This window comes from Sitophilus oryzae, unplaced genomic scaffold, assembly GCF_002938485.1.
Source record: "Sitophilus oryzae breed Bouriz unplaced genomic scaffold, Soryzae_2.0 scaffold_1576_pilon_pilon, whole genome shotgun sequence".
Classification (NCBI taxonomy): domain Eukaryota; kingdom Metazoa; phylum Arthropoda; class Insecta; order Coleoptera; family Curculionidae; genus Sitophilus; species Sitophilus oryzae.
The window spans coordinates 10,499,656-10,510,880 of record NW_022146254.1 but is presented as its reverse complement, the minus strand read 5'-3'; the positions used below and the strand labels follow the sequence as shown (position 1 = coordinate 10,510,880).

General features: G+C 33.1%; 1 protein-coding gene across 1 annotated transcript; it reads right to left on the bottom strand.

Moving 5' to 3' along the window:
• Positions 1-352: 352 nt before the first annotated feature.
• Positions 353-706, bottom strand: LOC115879089. Its single transcript, XM_030895737.1, has one exon. The coding sequence runs from the start codon at positions 704-706 to the stop codon at positions 353-355; it is 354 nt and encodes a 117-aa protein (XP_030751597.1).
• Between the last annotated feature and the right edge of the window lie 10,519 nt (positions 707-11,225).

Here is an 11,225-nt window from a genome sequence, read left to right as displayed (position 1 = left end):
TTTAAAACGTAACTCGCTATGGAAAAGAATATTGTTATATACACGACGATAAAATTGCATTATCGTCTCCCGAAATTAATTCACTAGCGATTTCATCGCTCATAATTCATTGAATTGACAAGACATTTTTTCTTTTCCTTCGTGTTATCTAGCCTTTAACTGGTTGAAATTTTCTTCGTCACCAATCCCAAAGCATGTTACAATTAACTCTTCACTGATGTTTTTAGGTTGTACCTTCCTATTATGAAATTGCTCTATCATCTCTGAAGACAGCGTCGTTTGCAATAATTCAGGGACAGTCGAATTATTATCATCAAGTCCAAGGAAAAACAGGACGTATATATAAGTCGGTTCAGAACGTTCTACGACATTTTCCGACACCTAACCTCCTCTCTTGTCTATTTAGCCAGAGATCATCAGGTATTTCTCTATTTTCTAGTTCTTTATCCACACCCTCCCTCCAGCTTCGTCGCGGCCTTCCTCTTTTATTTCTGCCTCGAGGTATCCACAGTAAGATTTGTTTTGGTATTCTGTGATCGGGCATTCGTTGCACATGACCAAACCATATGAGTTGTTTTTTTCTTATGTCGTCCACAATTGTGTGTTCTGCTCCCATAATCTCCCTTACTCTGTTGTTGGTTATTTGTTCTCTTTTCGATTTTCCAGCAGATCTCCTCCAGTAATCCATTTCGGTCGCTAATAGCATGTTCTCTGTTCTGCTTTTCAACTGCCATACTTCGCTTCCGTAAGTTATTATACTTTTCACTACCGTATTATATATGTTCTTCTTATTAGCTTTAGAGATTCCTTGATGTAAGTGTCTACGGGTAGTTATGTTTTAGTCATGTCTCATGACTAATCTTTCTGTGGACTTGCCCAATAAATTCTTTCTTCTTTTTATTATAGTCTCCACGATAACATCCTTTGTTTATTGTTTTCTCTGGGCCAAGGTGATAGCGGCGAGGTGTGTTGGAACGCCTCCGCAGCGGTTTTTCGGTAGTAACGCTTCAAATTGTAAGCTACTGCCTAACCAGGCTGCAAATGGCGCCTTTGTGCCTCGTTTTCTTCTCCTTTTTCTTTTTTCAGGATCGCTAGTTTATCGTTGCTGATTCCTCCCGTATTGATGAAGCCGGAAGGCAGAAACACTGAGTGTCTACGGGTAGTCATGTTTTAGTCATGTCTTATGACTAATCTTTCTGTGGACTTGCCCAATAAATTCTTTCTTCTTTATATATATATATATATATATATATATATATATATATATATATATATATATATATATATATATATATATATATATATATATATATATATAAAACAAGACGTACTTAGTGTAAAGTTTTAGATATTTGGATTGCACCGTCAAAAAGTATGAAAACTGTTCAATACGAAGTCCTGGCTTTAAATAAACGTTGATTAATGAGAAAACAATTAATTTTTCTGACCAAGATGGAAAGGAGCACTGAGACAATTAAGAAAAGCCACAGTTCCGATAGTGTATTTTCGGGATGGAGCAATATTGATAATATATCAAGAAGACAATAATTCTTCTCCCCTTAGTGATGACAGTAATAATGGGTTCTAATGGTGACAACCAGATCAATCAACTTCTAGTAATCAACTTCTAAACCTACTCAAAAAGCCCAGTTTGCAAAATCCTGAAACTGAAAACTATATTAGGAACTTTGTAGCAGATGGAATTATTAACAGCATAGAAATTAATTCCTTCTCGGGACATTTTAGACATGTTTCTGCACTATATCAATGTATAGGCAGAGAACTGTCAAAAAGAAGCAAATTCTAATCGCAAGGAATTCAGATAGTCAAGATCAGTTCTCAAGCCAAAAACTGATGATATTAAAGTATTTAAAAAAATATATATATATAATCCATAATATGTCTTAATCCTACTAAATAAAAAACATAATCCTAATCTGGTACTACAAATAGGAATAAACCTTATGGTCGTAGGAACCGTATAACGTTGTTAATTGTTTTGTAGAATGTAGAATGTTTAGGAGGGGAGTTAATCACCGCGACCTTACAGATCTATTGTGTGTTCCCCTTTCTTGAGTTCTAACGAGTTATAACTCATCATACAGTCTCAGGGCTTTAACAAAAGCCAGTTTCTGAGACGGCTCCACAGAGGCCAGCTCTCCATCCTCGACACAGCCGTACCAAAGTTCGTTGCACGAACGGTCGTCGTCTCGGCGCACTCAGTGATAAGGTGTTTTGGTGTTTCCCCATTTTCCCCACACAATCTGCATTCGCCGTTGTTTCTCATCTTCGGTGTTTGTTAAGGAGACAGTGTCCTGCTAGAAACACCGTGACAATCCGAAGATTGTTTTTACTTAAATCAAGGAAAACCTTTGATTTTTCTCGGTCGTAAGTTCTGAGGAACTTTTTCGAGTGTTTTAGACCGTTGGAAGACACCCATTCCAGGTTAGGGATGGAGTCTTCCACATTCTTCAGTTGGAGTTGAGTTTCTAGCTAGATAATTTGCTTTTTCATTGCCTTCTATCCCTTGGCGAGCAGGCACCCAGAGTAGGAGGACTTTATTTTCTTTGCCTAATTTGTTGAGCTTGACCAACTTCGAATTGATGGTTACTGAGTTGATCGTGTTTAGTGGTGCTTGTCTATCGGATAGGTTGGATATTTCCTGTTTCCGATAGTTCCTATCTAAGATAAATTGTACGCATCTTTCGATAGCGTAAATTTCTGCCTGAAGCATACTGGGGTAGCTGCCAATTGGTGTGTTTATTTTACACCTATTATTGTTACATTACTTTACAACATTGTTTAAAGTATAAAAGTAGTCCACCCTGTACGTACACGCAAACACGCGCCCATATTTATGGATAGAATCGAAAACAATAACAATTTTCCGTCGGTCGGGAAAAAATTGGGAACGATTCGAACGCGCTGTCTCCATTGTTCGATGTTCCATTGCGATGTTGGATTTACGACCGGCCATTTCCATATCTAAATTAAACGGTCAATTAGCTATCTGCGCGCATTTAAAATTGACCAATTCGCTCTCTAGCTAATTGATGAAATGTTCGGTGTGTGTTGTGTGCGCTTTTTTTTCTATATGCGTGTATGCAAAATGCACGACTATCTCTGTAAACTAAACGTTGATGATAGATGGGGGTTAACGCATATGTAGAAAATTCTATTTCATCACAGTCAAAACATTTTGTTTTATTTTGTTTTATTTTGTTTGGTCAATTGAGTGGTCAGAATTAAAATGGATCAAGTCCAATTTCCTCGGAAATGACTACAACCTTTGATGTTTAAATGGCACCCTATTTTTTTTAATCTGTCTATAGCTAATTAGTGTTACTTTTTGACAAGCCTCGTCAAAATTATCATCGATTGTCATTCCCCACCCGTCTTTGACGCTGTTTTTTTTTCGACCTTACGGTATTTAAAGTGTACACTTTAATCAAAGTATAAATAATAGCATTAGGTATATCAAATTTTCATTTAAATAAGGATAATTATAATTATTCAAAATAAAACACAAAGAAATCACACAGAGTGGCATAATGGAAAATTGGCTACGTTAAGCGGTATCAAATTTTCCAATTTTCCACCTGCGTTGCGACGAAGCTAAATTGAAGTTAATTAATAGCAAAATATTTATTGGATTCTGGAAAAAGCCGTCTAATTACAAATTTGCATTATAATAATAATTATTTGTGAGTTAATGCGGCTGAAATTTTATTTTATAATGTTGAATAATAAATTTTAGTATATATAATTTTTTAGTATAACGACAACGATATTATTATCAGTGTCCAAATAGTTATTTATGGTACTAGTGTGTTATCTTATATACAGGGTGGCCCATCGAAAACGTTCCGCAAGGCATAACGGCCAGAGTAATTTTTTTTTCAGAAATTTCAAAAACACGTCAATTTTGTTTGTGAGGGGGACAACTTTTGCCCCAAAAATGATTGCAAAATCTTCAACCCTCTAAGCGGGCGTGTCATCCCCCAACTTTTTTCAAATGGGAAGGGGGGTCAAGTGGTACCGCAATAAAAAGGGCTTTTTATTCTCTATACTTTTCCGCTTCGTTTTTGAAAATCGGTCGAGTCATTGAGAAAATATGAAGAATTGAAATTTGAAAAGTTTATTTAAACATTTATCAGAGTAAATGATAAGGATAAATTCCTTCGACCAATTTGCTGTTTTTTCTTATTATTCCTAGATGTTTACGCATTTTTTCACTTGTCACAAGGTTGAACGATCAGGTGCGGCAGTTGCTAGATAGCTGTTCTGTGACTTGTGCGTTGAAGTTCTTCTCAATATCGTTAAACTTTTTAACAATTATGAGGTACTCACTTGCAGAAAAAGTGGAAATAATCGAACTTTATTTTAAAAATAATGAATGTAGCAATCGGGTTCCGCAGATATCCAATGAATGCCATCCTGAAAAACACCTTTATGGCAAAATTGTTCGCGAGTTAGTAGCAAAATTTCGCGAAACTGGTTCCGTTATGAATAAAAAGAGGCAGAGGGAAAACCCTGTAGTAAATGAAGTTATCGTATTGGGCCAAGTTGCCATGGATAGTACGCTGATTACAAGAAAATTAGCCAATGCAAAATTAGCCGGCGTGAATGGTACCAGTGTCCAAAGGATATTAAAAAAACACAAGTTCCACCCGTACAAAATTCAGTTGGTACAAGAACTCAACGAAGACGAATTGATCGTCGCTTGCAATTTTGTGAAACTGTGAGTGAACGAGTGGCGAATGATAATAATTTCCTATTTAATGTGTGTTTTTCGGATGAGTGTACTTTCTTTTTGAACGGTGTAGTTAATCGGCATAACTGTCGGTACTGGGCTGAGGGGGTTTTCACGAGGTGCACACACAAAACACTCAGAAATTGAACGGGTGGGCTGGTATTTTTGGAAATTCTACTTTGGGTCAGTTTAACGATATTGAGAAGAACTTCAACGCACAAGTCACAGAACAGCTATCTAGCAACTGCCGCACCTGATCGTTCAACCTTGTGACAAGTGAAAAAATGCGTAAACATCTAGAAATAAAAAGAAAAAACAGCAAATTGGTCAAAGGAATTTATCCCTATCATTTACTCTGATAAATGTTTGAATAAACTTTTCAAATTTCAATCATTCGTATTTTCTCAATGACTCGACCGATTTTCAAAAACGAAGCGGGAAAGTATAGAGAATAAAAAGCCCTTTTCATTGCGGTACCACTTGACCCCCCTTCCTATTTGAAAAAAGTTGGGGGATGACACCCCCGCTTAGAGGGTTGAAGATTTTGCAATCATTTTTGGGGCAAAACTTGTCCCCCTCACAAACAAAATTGACGTGCTTTTGGATTTTTTGAAAAAAAAATATCCTGGCCGTTATATGCCCTGCGGAACGTTTTCGATGGGCCACCCTGTATATAAGTTACGCTGGGAAATGTTTAGCTAATTTTGTCAAGTGACTTGTATATGTTGTAACACGCGAGTGCCATACAAAATTTGATCCAACAGTAGAACTGTTTCATGTCCAATCTCTAAAGAATAATTGATTTAAAAGGATCTACAAGTTCTACTTTCATTGTTGCGAATTAATAGATTATCAGGGTGCGTTTATGTTACTATGCAATATAGATGTGCGTTTTGTTTTTTTGTAATTAATAAATAGCACTGACATTAAGATGTCATTTAGATAAATCGCGATTTTTTAACGATAAAATAGGGAATTATCAACCAGCAAGTCAGATTTTAAAGAAAAATGATTCAGGAAGAACTTCCGCTAGAAATTATTAACCAGGCACACACAAAAAAAGAAATACTTCATTGATGTAAACATATTTTCTCAAATTTTTTTACTAAATTTAAATAAACGGATACTTTTTTCAAGTATATATGTTTTGTTTAAATATATGCATTTGCTTAAAAGCAAAATAATAATTTTTCATTATATTTTCTTAATTTAAAATAATATTTATGTTTAGAAACTCTGATAGTATTAATTAAAGTTTTAAATATACTGCTTCCAAAATAAGTTACATTTTCTATTTAAAATACCAGTCTATATTTCAATGAACTTTATTAGGTTTCGATCAAGAAAAATAAAATATTATTTTAAGAATCTTATATATTTCATTTAAAACAAATCTTTGCTTTAATTGTTTAGTATAAGATAACAATATTATTCAAATAAAAATAACCAAGGAATTAAAACAGAGTTTTTCTTAAAATAAAAATATTTTATAGACATTTTGAAACTACTATGTTTCTGTTTAAATATATTTTGCTGCACAAACCAATTAAAAAATAAACATATTTACTAGGATTAGAATTATTTTTTTTATTAATTTTGTCTTGAGAATTAGCAAATTTCATATCACCCCTTCCCATCACTTGTTTTCTAAACCTGCTTCAGGCGGCCGGTAATCGGTATTTTATAGTTGAGTTTTGAGTTGAACAGTTGCTTGATGGGACGAGGTAGGGGTGTTGCATGGGTGTTGCTGTTGCGTTTGGTGCCGTGGTGCGATTAGTTATTAATTATGGAAAAAAAGTTAGTAGTTAAAAAGTAAGTAAAATACTATAATAAATAAAAAAAATTAATAAATTGTACTGAAGCTGTGGTTGGTTCCTTGTGAAACATCGTTGAAATATTAGTATTATAATAAAGCACGCTTTTAGATGTTTCAAAAAACTTTTAATAAGAGTAACTTTAACTCTACATATATGTTTCGGCTTGTTAGGCCTTTTCAACTAAGCATATTTTAAGAACTAATCGTCTAACTACACTGTAACTATATATATATTTGCTATGGGGGTGGGTTCAGAGAGTTTACAATAGGGTAATAAAAAATCTGTTAAAAACGAAATCCTTGTTGGTCGTTAACAATTATTTCGTTTTTAACAGATTTTTTATTTCTAACTACATTGAACTCTTGAACCTAAAATCCATAGCAAATAAATATATAGTTACAGTGTAGTTAGACGATTAGTTCTTAAAAAACTCTTGAAAAAGGCCTAACAAGCCGAAACATATATGTAGAGTTAAAGTTACTCTTATTAAAAGTTTTTTGAAACATCTAAAAGCGTGCTTTATTAAAATACTAAAAAAAATTAATACTCTTTTTACTCAGCTGAACTCGCTTTTGTATTTACATAAGCAAAAACTAAAAATAATAATTTTTTAGTCGACTTCAACAAGATGAGTACAATTCTTTGGCTGCTAAAATAGTGCTCCTTTTCCCACAAAGCTAATGGGAGTGTATTACTGTCCCCCTGTGAAAAGAGCATGTAGTCCATTTCATAAGACAGCCATAGACAGTCAAGACAGCCATAGCTAAGGGCAAACTAGTGAATCACTGCAGAAATATTTTATTTAGATCTGGTGATACCCCAAAACAAAGAAAAAGGCCAGATGACGAAGACTTTTGGTATTGTCCCGAAACAAAAAAAAAGATAATTTAGAAGGTATAGCATTAAAATAGTAAAATTTAGTTGAAATTAACAGAAAGCAATCATTTTTAGATACATTTAAAGAAGAAATTGCATAGCTGCAACATAATACCGAGCCATGGAATAAAGTAATGGAATATTGAACTCGAACCTGGGAAGTTCGATCCACATCATGTGACATGTCATCCTCAGTGTCGCAATACCTTGAAAAATGACCAAACCTAACCAATGTTTATGCTGTACATACTAAAAATAAACTTTTAACAGAGATATTTTTGCCTTACTTTAAGAATTTTATTTTACTCAAATGAAACAAAAAGAAAATTGTTCGGAAAATTGAAAAGTCTCAAATTTAAAAATATATTTATTCAGACTAAGTAAAAACTTTTGTCGCTTCAATTCGTTCGTATCTTAAAACAAACTTTTACCCTTGTTTATATCATATACAAGGCTTTTACTAATATTCATTTTGAGAAATAAGTTACTCAAATGCAGATTGAATATACTTTAACCAAGAAACCCATTATATAACTTTAAATTCGAGGCATTTCAAACAGAGTAAATGCAATTTTTATTGTAGAATTAGTTTATTTTCGCTTTAAATGATTTGATATCTTAAAACAACAATCGTTTGTGTTTTAGATATAGTAATACTAAATATTTAAATCTAAAATTTTTATTCCTGTTTTATAAAATAAATCATTCATTAGGAGAATATTGCAGCATTAAATTTATCATTCTAAATAATTAGTATAAATATATATTTCTTTGCGTATATACAAAGTTAATATTTATTCTATTTGAGTATTAAATGTTCAAAATAAGAATATTCTTTTTTGTGTGCAGAGGCGGCTACAGCACAAATACTGCCAGAAAAGTCTCGTGGAGTATATGATGTTGCAACGGTTGCGGAAGGATATATCGAAGAGTCCATCAACAATAAAATAGAGAACGCGAAAAAGATTCAAGGTGCTGTAAGTGTTCCAGAACGAGCCGTTGTAATGACAGAGCCTATTTCAAACAGTGGAAGGACAGCATCTGGAGGCATACAAGGTTTTACAATTTCTGAATCTACAAAAAAGAAATTAATTTTCATTTAAAGTTAATGTTAATTTAAATAAATAATTGAATTAGTAATTTATGAATAAAGCTTAATAATTTCTATAAAATGGTGTGGCTGTGAAGTTATAACACAATTAGTTGCATAAATAACTATTTTTTTAGATTGTTGTTCCAATAGCAAAATACTGAGGATTTTTTCAAGAAATGAACTTGCCACATTATTTTATAATAAATGCTGTTTATAAGACCATTTTGCACTTTATTAATAATTCAATACAATACCTTCGTGCATGTAATTTTGAATATATAATTCCCCAGACAGGAAATAAACGAAGAAGAGGAAAACAGATAAAATAGTTGTATGGTTGTTGTTAGAAAATTATATTTTGTTTTAATTTGAATCAATCTAACGTGCGAGTGTGCACGCTAGCCCTAGCTCACGCACGCCGCTTTTACACGCGATGCTAACAAGACATATCAAGCAATGAAAATTGTTTATTTAACGGAAAAATCTTTAGGTGAAATCGTTTTAGGAATAGGGATATCGAAACTATATTTTTAATTGATGACGAGTATTTTTTGTAACATTTGTATGGGGTGTTAAAATACTATACCTTATTACAGTTGAGGGTTGGAACCTTTGGTGTTACACAGCAAAATAAAAACACTAAATCACCACAATACACCAAAACACTTTTATTTTACACTGGAAGGCAACTATGCTGACCATTACAGGTGTAATGGTACCTTATACAGTTTATACAAAATAAACTTTTAGTCAGTGATTAAGCTTGACCGGCACAGCGTTGCCCACTTTTATATATTTTCTTTTAATCCAAATATTTTAAGAAACAAAAATAAATTAATTATAAATATATAAACAGTTATTATTTACATCAACAGAACTCACCTTCTTAACAGCACTTAATGGACATAAATGGCCATTACTATCGCTTTACCGTTCAAAATCTATACTAATATACAGGTTGTTAACTCGACAATTACTTATAGGGGAACAGAATGGCAACACTGCCTATTGAGAACGCATGCACTTATAGGGTTTTCTGCCGACTCGTCCCGTCCGTCGCGTCGCGTCGTCTATCGACGAGCGGGCCGAGGTTGCCATATTTCAACCATAAAGCTCCTGCCACGAGTAATAAACAAATTAACAACCTGTATAAAATCCTTAAGTGACTGACATACTGATTAATCACGATCCTGCTCAAACCACTCAACGTAAGAAGCTCAATTTTGGCATACAGGTTGATTCTAGGGTGTAGAGGTTCGATAAGAAGGGATTTTTCGAAATTCCAGTTCCAAGAGGGTGAAACCACCCCTCAAATATTACAATATTTTTTATTGGGAAACCGGCCAAGTTTCCGAAAAAACGCTTAAACACGTATTGTATATTTTATTTTGTTTTTTTACATATTTTAAGATTTTTTAAAAATGTATACAGGGTGTTTCGAAAAATCTGGTCATTGATTAATCACGATCCTGCTTAAAGCGCTTGACGTAAAAAGTTGATTTTTGGAAAACAGATTGACTTTAGGGTGTAGAGGTTCGATAAGAAGGGATTTTTCGAAATTCGAATTCTAAGGGGGTGAAACTATCCCTCAAATATTAAAATATTTTTTATTTAAAAACCGGTGAGTTTTTCGGAAAAACTCTTAAACACGTATATTTTATTTTGTTGTTTTACATATTTTAGGATTTTTTATAAATTTATACAGGGTGTTTCATAAAATATGACATTGAGTAATCACGATTCTGCTTAAAGCGCTTGACGTAAAAAGTTGATTTTTGGAAAACAGATTGACTTTAGGGTGTAGAGGTTCGATAAGAAGGGATTTTTCGAAATTCGAATTCTAAGGGGGTGAAACTATCCCTCAAATATTAAAATATTTTTTATTAAAAAACCGGTGAGTTTTTCGGAAAAACTCTTAAACACTTATATTTTATTTTGTTGTTTTACATATTTTAGGATTTTTTATAAATTTATACAGGGTGTTTCATAAAATATGACATTGAGTAATCACGATTCTGCTTAAACTGCTTGACGTTTAAAGCTGATTTTTGGCAAACGGATTGACTGTGGGGTGTAGAGGCTCGATTAGGAGGGGTTTCTTGAATCTCAAATTCTAAGAGGGTGAAAACGCTCCTCAAATATTACAATATTTATTATTTAAAAAACGGTTAGTCTTTCGGGAAAACGCTTGGACCAGCATAATTTATTTGGTTTTTTTACATGTTTTGAAAATTGTGTTCCTCGGGGTGTTCCAAAAAGTTTGTTAATTTCTAACCACGATTCTGCATAAACTGCTTGACGAAAAAAGCTTATTTTTGGCAAACGGATTTTTCGAAAGTCAAATTCCAACGAGATGAAACTACCCGTCAAATATTACCAAGTTATATAATAATATCGCCATATTCTTTTTTCTCATGCTGACATAAATGTGAGAAAATTTTATCCAGTTTGTATGTTAATGGAAATTCTTGCTTTGCTTTATCATTACCATTACAAATGATTAATTCGACGCGAACGAAGTCGCTGGTACACGCTAGTAGATTAATATAGTACATTCTGTGTAAGAAACTTTGAAATCAAAAATTCAAATAATGATTTAAGTTAATTAGTTCTATATTATAGCTGGTTTTTCAGATATATTGATACTAATATAACTAAAAATACTCTATTTCTTTTAAAATATCGA